General features: G+C 40.0%; 1 protein-coding gene across 1 annotated transcript; it reads left to right on the plus strand.

Annotated features, from left to right (window-relative positions):
* Window positions 1–1,095: 1,095 nt before the first annotated feature.
* LOC106087035 (serine protease easter) lies at window positions 1,096–16,813 on the plus strand. The gene is made up of 4 exons (XM_059362247.1): window positions 1,096–1,220; window positions 12,697–12,890; window positions 12,950–13,139; window positions 15,997–16,813. The coding sequence occupies exons 1-4, from the start codon at window positions 1,157–1,159 to the stop codon at window positions 16,728–16,730; spliced, it is 1,182 nt and encodes a 393-aa protein (XP_059218230.1). The 5' UTR covers window positions 1,096–1,156; the 3' UTR covers window positions 16,731–16,813.
* Window positions 16,814–17,047: the final 234 nt, after the last annotated feature.

Here is a 17,047-nt window from a genome sequence, read left to right on the forward strand (position 1 = left end):
ACTGCCCGACTTTTGCCTTTTTTTATAATATTTATTAGAGAAGTGTTACTTTATTTTGTCACTTGAAATTCCTTATGTGCCATATAGTTTGTATTATAAATATGAAATAAAATGTTATGTGCATTATTAGATAAAATATTAACCGAATTAAAAATAAAACTATAATTTATATATAAACATTTGAAAACAACAAATATATTAGGTTGCCCAAAAAGAAATTGCGGATTTTTTAAAAGAAAGTAAATGCATTTTTAATAAAACTTAGAATGAACTTTAATCAAATATACTTTTTTTACACTTTTTTTCTAAAGCAAGCTAAAAGTAACAGCTGATAACTGACAGAAGAAAGAATGCAATTACAGAGTCACAAGCTGTGAAAAAATTTGTCAACGCCGACTATAGAAAAATCCGCAATTACTTTTTGGGCAACCCAATAAGTTTCATTCAGAAAATTAAAAATATTTAAAACCTTACTTTTTTTGTCCGATAGTGTGTATAAAAAACCCGATTTGCACTTTATTTAGGGCGTACAACAATTTCCCACCGATTTGACGAAATTATGGCATGGAATTTTATATTACCCAGCTGAAAGTCTCTGCTTAATTTCATCAAAACCGGTTCGGCTTTGGTTATAGCTGCCATTACAGTTTTCAACCAACAGTCACTAGAGCCCAATAATTGACCTTCGGCTACTATCTTTCTATGGAAGCTATAACCAAATCTGAACCGACAGTTGGAACTACGCCGTTATAATTGTAAATCGGGCCATCAATATATATATATGGGTGCTATATATAAATCTAAACTGATTTTCATCAAAATTCATAGCGTTTGTCTTTGGCTTAAAAAAGTGATATGCGGCAAATTTCGTTATGATTGGGTAGAAATGTCATCCCAGATCAAAATGGCATTTTAGAATCGTATTTTTGTATTTATTACAAATTTAACGACAATGAAGAATAGTTTTGTATCTTCGGGACAATAAAAACTGGCATATAGATGTTCTACTGTAAGTAAATGTTTCTCTCAGAGATTTTAAATTGATGGGAAAAGATTTGTTAAGACAGCATTCAAACAATTTAACAATTTAGTCTCATATCATCGGGCATTGGGTTAAGACGTTAATTACGGCATCAGTCCGTGCGAGTTTGAGGAAATGTTAATAAGTCTCGTGAGATCAGTCTGTGTATTGATTGGTCTGAGTGTTGTAGCCAAAGCCGGTAATTAGAAGACAAAAGCCAAAATAAATAACAAAATTAAGCATTTAATGTAAATTAGACAAAACAGTTTAAACGCTCAATGCGGTTCGACATGAATTAAACAAAAAAAAAAATACAATAGCATAAATTATAAAAAACAAAAAAAAAATCGCTTATCTTCGCTGCCAGTGAAATATTATTAAAAAAAAACAACAACAACATTCGAAATGTATTATATACAACGAGCGGTATCAATAACACAATTCTCGGTATTTTGACACATCTACTTGAAAGTGATAAGAACTAAGATCTATAAAATCATATACAAAGCACATCCACAGATGAACGGTAGTTGTCTTGCTGCCCCTACTGGTACTTCATCCATACAATGCATTGCAACGTATAAAGTACCACAGATTTTACAAGCATTGTTTTTGAGATTATATTTCAAAAAATGCTTATAACACATTTTTAAACTTTTAATTGATTAAATAAAGGTGAAGGAGCATGATTTTCATTTCCTTAAAAATAACTGGTAAAACTTTCTCCCTTTCTCTTAATGCACAAATATGAACACATTATCCCTTGCTGGTTTCACAAGGCTACTCGCAACTCTGTTGCACTTTTAATAGCAAACCATTGACCAACTTCCTAAGTAAATATCACGAAACATGAGCCGTTGTTCGCAATTATGTCACTCTAATAGAGGAGCCGGTTTAAACTTTAGCAATTGTTTGTTTTTTAAATGTTATTATCAGTTGGGTGAAATCTATTCGTTATTCTTACTTCATTCATTGTATTGTATCAAAAGAATAGGTGGAGAGCAAAACCCCTCAAACACCGAAATAGAATTGAGAGGAAATCAAAATCTATTAGGTAGAAGAAGAATCTTCGTAGACAGATTAAAAAATTATTTGGAAAAAGTTTGGAGAGGAATTTTAGGTAACCTTGAAGGCCCTAAAACTTAGTTGATAGCGAAATTGGATTTCTAGTGCGGTGGTCATGGGTTCAATTATCACACAAGTTTGATAATTGCTATGTTATCAAATGCAAAAGCAAATTTGCCCACGAGTATTCCATAAGGAAACAGTGGACACACTTCTCACATGGCAATGAGTGTTGGCCGATCCAAGCTTATGCACAGCGATAAGCTGCTTGTTATAGTCGTATCCAACCCAGCGTACCGTTAAGCGACACCTTTTTGAGCAAAAGTTGGGGTCAACATTACGAGGGGATAACAATCGTTGAAATTTTCTGATGTTTTCGCAAGGATTCGAACCCAAGCGCTCAGCGCCAAAACCGGACATACAAACCTCTTCACATCTGAGGCCTCCAAATACAGCTCAATTCAATTTTCCAAATTTTATGTTGAGCGGATAGATAATATTGTGTTGCCCAAAAAGTAATTGCGGATTTTTTAAAAGAAAGTAAATGCATTTTTAATAAAACTTAGAATGAACTTTAATCAAATATACTTTTTTTACACTTTTTTTCTAAAGCAAGCTAAAAGTAACTGCTGATAACTGACAGAAGAAACAATGCAATTACAGAGTCACAAGCTGTGAAAAAATTTGTCAACGCCGATGATATGAAAAATCCGCAATTACTTTTTGGGCAACCCAATATATGCTGATATAACAGCGAAAGGAATAGTAAAAACGGACTCCCCCCACATTGACGACCCACGCAAACGAAAAAAGAACCATGATTTGCGGATCTGCACCTGGAATGTCCGCACTCTTTATAGAGAAGATGCAGTATACGCGCTGGCGGATGTATTAGAGAAGTACAAGGCAGATATTACCGCCTTATAGGAAGTGCGATGGACTGGGATTGGCGTCACTACAACACCAAACGATGACGAACTATACTATAGCTGCCATAACTAGAGGCATGAATTTGGCTGTGGATTTGTAGTTAGTCGGAGACTGAAACACCTTGTCTCCAGCTTTACTCCGGAGGATGAGAGACTAGCCACAATCCGCATAAAAGCCAAATTCTTCAACATCAGCCTTATTTGTACCCATGCCCCGACCGAAGACAAGTACGAGCAGACAAAGGAAATTTTCTACGAGCGCCTAGAGAGAGAATATAACCACTGCCCCGCCCATGATATAATCGTTCTGGGAGATTTTAATGCGAAGATAGGGAAGGAAGACATTTTTGGTCCAACAGTCGAAAATTTAACCTCCGCGAGATAACGTCCAGTAATGGGTTGAGGCTGATAGATTTCGCCACGGCAAAAAACATGGTAGTTAGTAGCAACAGATTTCAACATAAAAATATTCACAAAGCCACATGGCTGTCACCCGATCAAAACACGAGAAACGAAATTGATGACGTTGTGATAGATGGAAGGCATTCATCCAGCGTGTTAGATGTACGATCGATCCGTGGAGCGAATATAGATTCGGATCACCCGTTTGAACATGGCGAGGAAAGTACGATCTGACACTGCACGGAAGTTGGACATTGAAAAGCTACAAACAAACAAATGGCAGCGGCATACTCCACTCGACTAATCCAACTGCTTGAAGAAAGCACTCCTTGTTCCGAATTTATAATGGCGCAGTGGCAAACTATTGCCCACTCCATGGAAAATGCCGCGAAATCCGTACTTGGGTACCGGAAGCCTCCTCCAAGACACCCATGGTACGACCAAGAGTGTCGAGATGCTACTGAAGCCAAGAATGCGGCATATAGAGCAACCCTGCAATCAGTAGCAACGCGCCAGATGAAGGAGAGGTATCGGGAGAAAAGGAGAGAGGAGAAACGTCTATTCCGCGGAAAGGAAAAGGAAGTGGAGAGACATGAGTATGAGCGAATTGAGATGTACAGGAGTCAGAATGAAGTCCGGAAATTCTATCAAAGAATTAAACATCAAACCGATGGCTTTGGTGCAGGCACATCCTCCTGGAGAGACAAGGAAGGAAATCTGGTAACTGACACAGATAACATGCTGAGGATATGGAACGAATATTTTACCCAACTGCTAGTATCCGACGTTGGCGGCGAAGAGGATACCGCAGAACCAATCCCTCATAATGGTATAGAATGTTTACCTCCTAGTCAGAATGAGGTCCAAGTAGCAGTGACCCGACTAAAGAACAACAAGGCAGTAGGAGCCGACGGGTTACCCGCTAAACTATTTAAGACCAGAGGCGACACGCTGATAAGGCGTATGCATCAGCTTATCTGCCCAATCTGGCTAGAAGAACGCATACCCGATGATTGGAACCTCAGCATACTATGTCCCGTACACAAGAAAGGAGACAAGACGGAATGTGACAACTACAGAGGAATAAGTCTCCTCTCCATCGCATACAAAATACTCTTGAGAGTACTGTGTGAAAGATTAAAACCTAAAGTCAATGAGATAATTGGGCCCTATCAATGCGGCTTTATACCTGGTAAATCCACCCTAGACCAGATATTCACACTGCGCCAAATCCTGGAAAAGACCCAAGAAGACCTGGCATGTCTTTGTTGACTACAAAGCCGCCTTCGATAGGCCTTTACTTTCAAAGGTATTTCAAGCCATGTCTGAGTTTGTTATCCCTGCAAAATTAATAAGACTCTGCAGGATGACGCTTGCTGGTACGCGTTCCTTAGTGAGAATGGGAAATAATCTCTCCGAACCATTTAATACCAAAAGAGGTTTCAGAAAAGGAGACAGCCTATCGTGTGATCTCTTTAACATCCTGCTGGAGAAGATTATACGAGATGCAGATGTGAATAGATATGGCACACTAATCACAAGAGAACACATGCTACTCGCCTATGCCGACGACATCGATATCATAGGTCGGTCACCAGAAGTAGTAACTGCAGTCTTTGAAAGAATCGAAAGAGAGTCAGTGGAAATGGGTCTGGCAGTAAATGGAGATAAAACGAATTGGATGGTTTCAACTCCCAAAAAGCCTTGTACAACCGAGCAGATAAATAAATTGGAGAAAGTTGGGAACCACAACTTTGAGACAGTCAGTAACTTTATCTACCTCTTCACCGCCGTTACCGAAACGAATGACACCAGTTTTGTGATTAAGCGAAGAATAATACTGGCAAACAGATGCTAAATACTTTGGACTAAGTAAGCAGTTTAGAAACAAGACCACCTCTCGACAAACGAAGATGACACTATACAAGACACTGATGCTACCCGTGCTGTTACATGGTTCTGAAGGGACACTGATACTACCCGTGCTGTTATATGGTTCTGAAGCATGGGTACTTGTGAAAGCAGATGAGGCAGTGCTTGGAGTATTTGAGAGAAAGATTCTTCGTAAAATATATGGACCAGTTTGCGATAATGGAGAATATAGGCGACGTATGAACCACTAGCTGTATGACGACGATAGCATAGTTCCACGCATCAAATGCATTGGCTAGGTCATGTTGTCAGAATGGATGAAGAAGCTCCAGCAAAGAAGTCTTTTAAAGGCAAACACGGTGGTACACGCAAACCGGGAAGACTAAAAGCACGATGGAAATATCAAGTGGCGGCAGAACACCACATAGATCGAGTTTCAATGTTCCAGCCTGTGTGGTGCTCACAACTATCCCAAATCGGAATTGGTGGCTAGTCCGACCTGTGATGAAAAGGAAAACTGTAAATACCTTCCCAGAAGTTCCTTTGCGGCTATCGTTATGGCTCATGGCTCTGCCCCAAAGAACATACACTCGGCCGGCAGTCTCACCAACGTACCGATATTTTGTGTGTCGGGGTAAAGCCCCAATCCAATCCATATCTCCATCTTTGAGCCATCTATGAAGACCGAAGTATCACTCTCTTTAAAAACAGGATTCGCTTTCAATTCCTCCCTCCCGGGAAAGCGAATACCGAGAACATCCCCGTCCCCTTGAAGCATTTCCCTTATCCCCCACCATTTGAGTTAATTGTTAAATGCCCTCTCAATATTCTGGAAGGCCGCCATCGCGTACTTCTTCAGTTAGAGAGACGTCTCGATTTCTCGCACCACTTCGTGGAGGGCCGTTTCCTTCGACCTTGCCTTGAGGTATGCATGTTGTGCCCTTGCTGCATGCCTAAAGTTTTCCAACGTCAGACCCTCCCTGACCTTGAAGTCTTTTGATACACCACCACTATGGTACAGGGTATTATAACTTAGTTCCTTTGTTTCTAACGCCCAGAAATAGACCGATTGATTAGTTTACCGATTGACTCAGAATCACTCTCTGATTCGATTCGATAGCAATGTCTGTCTGTCTCTCCATGTTAATTTGTGTACAAAAAAGGTCGTAAAATCGTCTTAATCCCATCGCCTAGACGCCTAATAAATTTGAAAAAATTCAAAAAAATCTTTCCTACACTCATTGAAAAAAGTTTGCTGACAATACCAATCACTGATGCTGAATATTATTTGTAAATTTTGCTGATACTCTAGCAGTTTTTCTGCTTTTACAGCAGTAGTTCTACAATTTCAGAGCAGCAGGCTTAATGCTGAAAAGTATGTTGTTTGCAGCTGCTTAATTATGAAGGGGATATTAGAAGAAAAAATAAAAAACAAATCTAAATGTGTGTCTCAGTTGATTATAAATCACCACTGAATTTATTCTTTTCATAATCTTTTTCTTTAAGCTAAGATACAAAAGGCCATGCCAGTCTTGTATATTTAAAGAAAAAAGTAAGCTTAAAATAGCAAACACTGTCTTCTGAATATTAGTAGTTAATTTTTCTGCTATTATACCAGTAGAGAATCTTCTTTGAACCGTTGAGAGAAGCGGACGTTTTTTTATTTCAATCCGCAAGAATTTTCCTGTAACTCGTAATAAGTCATTATTTTTGGAATATACATTTAAGTCACTCAAGGATAGCTGCTAAAGAGGTATCCATTAGGCGGTTGATGATCTGCGTCTGTTTCCAGTGGAGTGGCACATCTAGAGCCCGGGAGTAAGCTTAGAATGGACTCCAAAGACCCAACAGCTGCGGTGGTGGTACGAGTATTAGGCCGTAGCATTTTGTCTGCTACTGAAATCTCCACTAGCCGACAGACAACTGGTCAGCAGGGGCTTTGGACGAAGACACCAGGTTCGAGTCTTAAGGACAAGGCCGAACTATTCTTAGTTCGCATGCCTATAATTTGCCTAGGCCATCAGCAGAGATGGTCCGTAAGACGATTTTTTAGGTTTCCGACTGTCAAAAAGTTGTAAAAGTCGAAAACGTCGTATACTTGTATAAAACGTAGAAAAAGTCGCAAACGTCATAAACCTTAATAACTCAGTGTAAAAGTTTGATTTTTAACAAATATTATTGTCACTTATTTGTTGTATATAGAAGAGTTTATATGTAAAAAAATTTCGCAATAAAAGTAATATTAAGTTTTTTTTTTTAATTTTTGCATTTACATTTTTCACACAATAAATTGGAAATATACGCAAATTTCAAGTCAATTTATAAAGTAACGTTTAAGGATTTTTTTGTGAAGCAAAAAATCAATAAATTATTAGTTTTCATCAATTTTATATTAGAAATTGCAATTATTTTGTATCCTTTTGCAAAATTATTTGCTTCTCCCGTTTTTATTTGCTTTTTGAAAGCTGTTGTAAACGACATATGTTAAAAATGCATGACATCTGAGGAAGTGTCAAGTGAAACGGTACATGGAGTGTTAATACTTATGCCAAAATTTTTAGTTAATCAGATCAAAAATTCGACATATTTTCGTTCGAATTTTTTTTTCTGTTAGAAACCTAGTTTTTTGGCTAGGTTTACGACGTTTTCGACGTATGTAATATACGTCGGAAATGTATGTCATATACGTCACTGTTTCTGACAGGCCATCTCTGGCCATCAGCCTTCCCCGGCAAACCAACTCGCTCGTTAAGAGGTTGGAATAAAAGAAGACGCATCGCTCTCAGGTTTGTTGAGAGGCTTGGTGCCAATAATTCTAAGACTATCACTAATAAGGAGAAAGACTCCCTAAATTGGGCTAGGGAATTCGCTGCACAGGCTACCCCAAAGACTTCTCGTCTAGCTTCGGAAACTGCACCGCAGTCAGCCAAAAGGCTGCGGTCACCTGGAGGGCATCCCATGCCTAAAAGAACAAGACATTCCTTGTCGACCAATGGCGCATGCTTGGATACCAAGGATGTCTTCAGATCCTGAATTGATACTTGGAAGACTAAGGGAATGTAATCCCAATCTTTCAACCACCGACTGGAAGATTGGTAGATTGGATGAGGCTGGTGGTGACCGAAGATATGCAGTATTCTGAACTAAACTCCGGCTGTCTCACAGACCTCAACAAGTCCGAAGGGGTTGTATCCTGGGCTCAAGGTGTGCGCCAGCGGGGAAGGACGGAACTCAAAAAGTACTTCGACAGACAGAGAGAAATCGTCCACATCGTCCTCCAGTGTCCTGAGGAAGAGTGGTTTCACAGCTTTCTCACCTGTCCCTGGATGCGTACGGAAGCTCATCATGACAAGTTATAATGAATCTTGTGAGAATGAATTCCTGGATGAAGACGAGGCTAACACAACAGTGGAATCTGAATCCTGTCAATGGTCCGGTTTCTACAGATAAATAAATAAATAAATCTTCACCATTGTTAGGCCGCTTCGGCGGCACTTAAGGTCCTCCTGATGGCAGGGGGATTTTGCGTGGTTCTGTGGTTCTTATCCAGGAACCATGGGTGTGTGGAGGAATGGTTCGTGGACTAAGAATTCCGTGATTTAAACTTCTCAACGGTACAAGAATTGGGAGACACAAAGTCTGTATACTTGCAAAGAGTAGTCTAAATGTTTTTCTTCTTCCGTCGCTAAGCACTAAAGATTTAGTAGTAACCAGCCTTGAAATAAACTACTCTAATGACTGGCTGGCTTCCCTATATGTATATGGCACACGATTCATAGATGCCGCCATCAAACCTTAAGTCGCTGGTTGAAGCCGCTTCTATAGGGAAAAAGAGCCTCATTGTAGGAAGTGATGCTAATGCACATCACCAGATATGGGGAAGTTAGGATGTAAACGAAAGAGGTGAGCTGCTTATTGAATATATTATAAGTTGCAATCTGGTGATTTATAATAAAGGGGATAAACCGACCTTTATTACCAGGAACAGGCAGGAGGTACTAGATATTACCTTTACGGAAGATATAAGTGGAAGAATATGCGACTGGAAAGTGCTGGATGAACACAGCTTCTCTGATCATCGTTATATTAGTTTCAGCTTTGGAGAACATACTGCAGAAGTGGTCCCTCGGCTAAACAGAAAAAAGGCGGATTGGGATAAATTTTGGCACAAATTCTGCACGTCTATCCCTTCTAGACCAGAAAAGAAAGTGGAAACTACGAAGGATATATTCAGAAGTCTGAGAGTGTATGGGCAATGTCTATAGAGGAAACACATGAACTAGTCGTTGATACACATTTCCCGGGAAATTCTCCAACGGACAACGCCAGAAGAGGTTGTCACTGGTATGCATTCGTCGGAGGCTATAAGGGAAATTGTGTCTGAGCTCCTTTAAGACGCCAGGCCCTGATGATGTATCACCGGTTGAATTACAAGCTGTGTCTGATAAACTGGTTCCCTGACTTCGGGAGATACACTCTGCTTGTATTAGAATGTCATATATGCCTGTGAGTTGGAGGGACACTAAGGTCATTTTGATTCCGAAAGCAGGAAAACCCTACCACACGACGGCGTAAGATTTTCGTCCCATTAGTCTGTAATCCTTTATGCTGAAGACTCTTGAGAGGTTGATATAAAACATAATTTAGGGCAAAGATCCCTGGAGATCGCATCAGAATGCATATAGTAAAGGCAAATCTACTGAAACAGCGCTTCACGACCTAGTCGGCTACATAGAGGGTTCTCTTGGAGGGACGCTAAGGTCATTTTGATTCCGAAAGCAGGAAAACCCTACCACACGAAGGCGAAAGATTTTCGTCCTATTAGTCTGTCATCCTTTATGCTGAAGACTCTTGAGAGGTTGATAGAAGCATGTCTTAGGACAAAGATCCCTGGAGATCGCCTGTCGCGGCAGCAGCATGCATATAGTAAAGGAAAATCCACTGAAACAGCTCTTCACGACCTAGTTGGTTACATAGAGGGTTCTCTTGTTGCCAAGGAATATACAATGGTAGCATTTCTTGACATTGAAGGTGCTTTCAATAATGTAAAACCGACGTCAATCATGAAGGAGTTGGAGTTTCTAGGAAAGTTCATTAATAACTTACTTACTAAAAGATGCCTCACGGCAGGCTTAGAATCTGTGGATCTAAAAAGGTGGGTCAGCAGAGGAACACCTCAAGGAGGTGTACTGTCTCCTCTACTTTGGAATATAGCCATTAACAATAGATTATTTTCTCAGGAAGGAAAAGGTGTAAAAGTGGTCGCGTATGCTGATGACGTGGCCATTGCGGTAAAGGGAAAGTTTCCAGCACTCTAAGAGATATACTTCAGAAAGCTCTACGTGCAACAGCAAAGTAGGCTTCCGTAAGTGGTCTAGATATAAATCCGTGCAAGACAGAAGTAGTTCTTTTCAGCAGGATATACAAGTTACCTAGAATGGGACGTGTCTTCTTGGGTGGAGAGAATGTTCCATTTACAGAAAGCGCAACATACCTGGGTGTTTTGCTGGATAGGAAAACACCCATTTTGGAAAGGGCAAGAAAAACAACTCTTACCCTATACTCGTGTAAGAGAGCCATTGGCAAAAGTTGGGGGGTTTAGACCGGGCATCATGCACCGGGCCGCACTGCGGACTACACCATCTGATGCGCTGAATTGAATGCTACAACTAATGCCACTAGACATTGTGGCTAAACAAACGACCACTGCCGTGAGGTTATGGGAAGTTTCTCTTTGGTCATTTGGCGGCCACGGACACTCTGTTATTCTTGATACAATATCCGATGTTCCAGGCAGTGTGAATTACACCCTACATGAGCCCCTGTTTGATAAAAAGTACTGCATTACTATTCCTGATAGGGCTGATTGGAACTACGATATCCCTGGTAACAGAAGCTATATAGACTTCCATACGGATGGCTCCAAACCAAGGTTAACCGACAACTACAGTGCGTCAAGCGGAGATCCTTACAATTAAGGAAGTGGTGGAATGGCTTAGATATAATGTCATTACGACGATTGGCATAAATATCTTCCTCGACAGCCAGGCAGCCATTAAATCCCTGGAGAACGTATTTCTGAACACAAAAACCGCCCTCGACTGTCGCAGATGGCTGAACAGTTCAAAATTCACCTTTTCTGGGTGCCGGGCCACAGCAATCTTCCATGGAATTGTAAAGCCGACGAGCTTGGGAGACTAGGAACTTCCTTACACATCTCAGGGATACTGGAATCTGAGGGCATGCCTCTAGCGACATGCAAGTTAAGTTTTCAGGACCAGACCCGAAGGACAACGAATGATATATGGTCATAAAGAGGGGGCTGTGAGCATTTCAAAACTATGCCTAATCTAGATTTGAAGAGGTCTACCGCTTTGCTGTTATTGGCTAGAACAGACGTCTCTGTCATTGTGTCCGTCATGACAGGTCACTGTCTAATCGGAAAACATGCTGACAGACTGAAGGTTGCCAGTAAAGACTTTTGCAGAAGCTATGAGAACATCGAAGAAGAAGAGGCTATAGAACTCCTTCTGTGTGTATATACCGCACTGGCAGTCAGAAAGAGTTCCACTCTGGCAATAGAAATTGCCACGTCATCAGCATACGCGACCACTTTTACATCTTTTCCTTCCAGAGGAAATATATATACAGGGTGGCTGATGAATATTGCTACAATGATGAATATTGCTACATTTTTTTTTCGGTGTATGGAATACATTTTTCTTTTATTCATGTTAAATTAAATTATTAAATTAATTATTAAATTATTATTAATTAAATTAATTATTAAATTATTATTATTAAATAGAAAAAAAGTTATATATATATATATATATATATATATATATATATATATATATATATATATATATATATATATATATATATATATATATATATATATATATATATATATACATATATATATATATATATATATATATATATATATTGTGTTAATGGGTAAAACCCAATTTGCAGATGAATATATGAAAACTTTTATCAAATGGAAGCACTTTTTAACGGTATTTCGGCGATTATAAAGATCAAAATTTTTCTTGGAATATATGTAATTATTCTATAATAAATATGAAACTTTAGTAAGAATACATATTTTATATGAATTCTGTCTGAATTCGGCACGCATAATATAATTCATAAGGACCTACGCAAAGTATTTCTGCAAAATTTTAGAGAAGTAAGAGTGTTTACAGCAGACATAAGGACGGGCAGCGTTAAATTGACTGAGAATAATAAGGTGGAGACAACTATATACTCTTGCAACATTACTTCGATAGATTACGAAAAGAGTTGAATATCCCTCATCGTGAGGTGAATGGTATACACAGAAAAAATTATTTATCCTTGCTTAATGGACTACGTTTTTCTTTTCATGTTCTATTGCAGCACTCTTGGCCTATCAAGTCTGCACAAATCCCCACCTGGAAAAAGGCATATGCATTCAAATAAAAGACTGTGCGTTTTTATATAACCTCCTTAATACTTCAAGCACCAATATATCGGCTGATAATCTCAAACTATTGCAAGGCAGTCACTGTGGAAATGATAATACACAGGACTCTCCGTCTAAGCAGATACTGGCATGTTAACTAATATCCCAATTGCAAAGATATTTATAATTTGCTTTCACATTATACAGGTGTGCTGTCCCGAACGCTACCGCTTTGCGGGCAATAACAGAACTTCGAATAGTATGAAATCATCGCCAGCGGGTAATGTATTACCCGCACCCGGCGAATGTGGTAAAATTTTGACGAATCGTATCTATGGAGGCAATGTTACCCAAATAGATGAATTCCCATGGATGGCTTTAATACAATATAAAACAGGTGAGTGTACGAAACGTTGTAAAACTTAAGAAAGTTTTATTGAAAATTAAAATCTTATCAATACTTAATGAAGTTTTTTATTTATATAAAAAGAATAAAACAAGAATGTGACACCGATGGAAAATGTCTTTCATATTTATATTAGGATTTGAACCCGTTAAAGATAGACATGCTAATCTCAGCGCCACGATGGCCTCCCTTAAAGGATTTAATGATTGATCGTTTATAATTGACCATTATTAAAAGATTTTCCCGGCATGGGATAGCTGTGAGCACCACACAGGCTTGAACATTGACATCCGGTCGGTATGGTGTTCATTGTTGTCACGTGAAGTTTAGCAGCAAGCTACCGGGCGCGTCCACAGGTTGGGGATAGTGGAATGCTCCATACGGAGTAGCCGCAGCGACAGTCGCAGACAATCAGCGGTATCGAGCGGAGAGTCTCAGTGAGAGGCCGGGCGGTACCGGCTCTTGCACAAATACTGAGTGCCTATGATGCTCGATATGACAAGCAAGTTTTTGGCGCTTTTAAATAACCAATGGCCACCCTGTTCCCGCGGCGATTGGTTCTTTCGGCCGGAATGAGCTTGCTCACATCAGGAGTATGACGAGGATCCCCAACTCCACATGAAAATGTGGCTACAACAACAACAACATTAAAAGATTTTTGTCTTTAATACGCAATGGGTTAGGTTAGATTATGTTGAAAAGAGGGTGCAGATATTAAAACGCCCCATGCCACAATGGACATACACCTTAGCCAGGAATCGGCTTGTTGTGCGCTCTAAAAACTATAAAGTAACCGTTACTACAGAAAGAGGCAGACTATCTGGCGCCTCGTCTGGCCAAAATTTTCACAGCGTGCCTAGGACTTTCTTATGCTCCGAAGGCCTGGCAGGAGGCAAGGGTGGTGTTTATACCCAAGCCCGGCAAGGCAAGTTTTGCGACACCAAAGGCCTACAAACCCATAAGCCTTACGTCCTTTCTACTCAAAACCATGGAACGTATTGTGGAGGGCTTTTAACAATGTGCGGACCGGCACACTGATTCAACCCTAAGACCAGTACCGGGTGGACCCAGTCCTTAGAGACTGGATTAACCACATGCTAAGGAACAGGTGGATAAATTGTGTGTCCCATGGCATAAATATAAGGGATAAGGCACGCCACAGGGGGGCATTTTATGGCCACTCCTATGGGTGATTACCATAAATGGACTATTACGGATGCTGACTGAGAAGGGATTTGAACCCATCTGCTACGCAGACGATGTTATAATACTTCTATGATCCGAACGATCTATGCAGAAGGGCCGAAAGGGTCTTGCATTTGGCATATGACTGGGCTAGACCCAGAGGTCTCAATGTTAACCCAGAGTAGACTGAAATATGCCTGTTCACGAGGAAGACGAAGGTGGCCAATTTTATGCACCACATTTCCTCAATAAGACGATTTCGATATCTGACAAGGTCAATTACTTAGGTGTGATCTTGGACAGGAAACTGAATTGGAAGTGTCACATTGAGGAGGGCACTGAGAAGGCCCATAGATGTTGGGCACTATGTAGACGGGCTGTAGGCTCGAAATTGATCCTGAATCCTAGGATAGTCCACTGGCTCTACAGGAGCGTGATTAAACCAATACTTACATACCAAGAGGAGACCATCCAATCCAGAACCTCATCGATTACATTTTCCGAACATATCGGCACATCTAAGACCTCCCCCCTAATCCTATTAACAAAGGCAGCGGTGTTACCAATATAATAAGACTCAAAATTAAGAATCTATCATACTACTATTGTGATTTTTTAGCTATTGTCTTTTTGGCAAACTGGTTTAAACAGATCACGCAAGTCTCGTATTTTATTTCACTGTCAAACATCTTCAGTTTGGTCTATAATTTAACCATAAATCGCCTTGTAAATTATTGAATTTTGTTATCAAAATGCGTACTCTGTTAAGAAAGTTCATCGCGCGCTTCTCCATTGAGCGACAAATCTCATTTTAGACTCATTTGGTATATAAATAGGCAGAATTGTTGATTGTGGAGTGAAGATCAGCCAAAAGCATTGTAAGAGCTACCATCGCATCCAGAAAAAGTCACAGTTTGGTGGGGTTTATGGGCTGGTTATGGGCTGGTGGCATCTTTGGACCGTACTTCTTCAAAGATGATGCGGCTCGAAACGTAACTCTGAATAGTGAGCGCTACCGTGAGATGCTATTCAACTTTTTTTTTGTCCAAAATGCAAAGACTTGACTTGTGGATTCAACAAGACGGTGTCACATGCCACACAGCACGTGTTACAATGGACTTATTGAGAGGCGAGTTCGGTAAACATTCTATTTCATTCCACTAAGGAACAGGGGCAAACTTCTCACATATGAATGAGTGCAGTCCGATTCAAGTTTTAAGCTCAATGATAAGGGGCCTCCTTTTTATAGCCGAGTCCGAACGGCGTGCCGCAGTGCGACACCTCTTTCGAGAGAAGTTTTACATGGCATAGTACCTCACAAATGTTGCCAGCATTAGGAGGGGAAAACCACCGTTGAAAATTTTTTCTGATGGTCTCGCCAGGATTCGAACCCAGGCGTTCAGCGTCATAGGCGGACATGCTAACCTCTGCGCTACGGTGGCCTCAACGCCTTTAGACTATTTTTTGTGGGGCTATGTAAAGGCTCCCCTTTACACCCTTTACAAATATCCTAATATCAAATAAAAACCTCACCAAAGTAAATGGACGGCTTTAAATTTAGTTGTTTATCTTTAACGCTCAAATCTTTACAGTTAGGAAAAAAATCATTGTAATTATTTCTTAGTTCTACCAAACATAAACCATATGTTCTCATCCTTATTAGGCCCTGATCGCTTTGGATTTTACTGTGGCGGAGGTCTTATTAATTCACGATATGTCTTAACTGCCGGCCATTGTCTCAAGCATCCCGATATGCCATCCACATGGGAATTGTATGCCGTACGTTTGGGCGAATGGGATCTTAGTCATGATCCTGACTGTACTGAAGATACCAGAGGACGAAAGGAGTGCATAGATTCGTACAAAGATATTCTAGTGGATTATGCCCTTGCCCATCCATCATATCAAGCTGGGTCAAAGGAGCAATTCCATGACATAGCCTTACTTCGCTTGGCAGAAAGTGTTTCACCTACATCATATATAATACCCATATGTTTACCCATCGCCGAAAATATTCGCTCGAAATTATTCACATCTGAAGTCATGGATGTTGCCGGCTGGGGTATCACCGAAACGGGCAATACCAGCCCGGTGAAATTGAAAATTTTGGTAAATGTTTGGAATGTAACACGTTGTCAGAGTACATATCGAACATTCCAGATGAACATCAGCTCCGAGTATCAATTGTGTGCAGGTGGTGAGGATGGCATAGATACTTGCCGTGGCGATTCCGGCGGTCCTTTGATGGTAACCGAAAGCATAAATAAGCGTCACATTTATTACGTAGCTGGTGTTGTATCGTATGGCCCAAGACCGTGTGGTCTTGAGGGTTGGCCAGGAGTTTATACGAGAGTTGGAACGTATGTTAATTGGATTTTGAGTAATTTGTTAGCCTGAAGCTTTTCTGATGAAACGTTTATATATACATATGTACATTATTGAAATTATACATTGAAAAATAAATAAATATTTAAAATATATATATATTACTAAAAATTAAAGTCATTTCTTGAGCGAAGGGTTTTATTTTAAAGTCAGCTCTGAACAAACACACACCATAGATAAATTACACATATATATAAAGAACAATTTGACCCGGGCCCGCTCCGCTGCGCCTTCTTTTACTTTATATGGAATAAAAGTTTCTTTGGAATATTTATTTTCGGCAATTAAAGATCTTTTAGTGAAGTACCATGCTACGAAAATAGTATTTC

Source organism: Stomoxys calcitrans, chromosome 2 (assembly GCF_963082655.1).
Source record: "Stomoxys calcitrans chromosome 2, idStoCalc2.1, whole genome shotgun sequence".
In the NCBI taxonomy this organism is placed as follows: Eukaryota; Metazoa; Arthropoda; class Insecta; order Diptera; family Muscidae; genus Stomoxys; species Stomoxys calcitrans.

Coding starts and splice junctions, on each gene's coding strand:
- LOC106087035 (XM_059362247.1), top strand. CDS start 1,157: ATGTTAATAAGTCTCGTGAGATCAGTCTGTGTATTGATTGGTCTGAGT. Junction 1,221..12,696: donor GAGTGTTGTAGCCAAAGCCG/GTAATTAGAAGA, acceptor GTTCTATTGCAG/CACTCTTGGCCTATCAAGTC. Junction 13,140..15,996: donor TTTAATACAATATAAAACAG/GTGAGTGTACGA, acceptor CATCCTTATTAG/GCCCTGATCGCTTTGGATTT.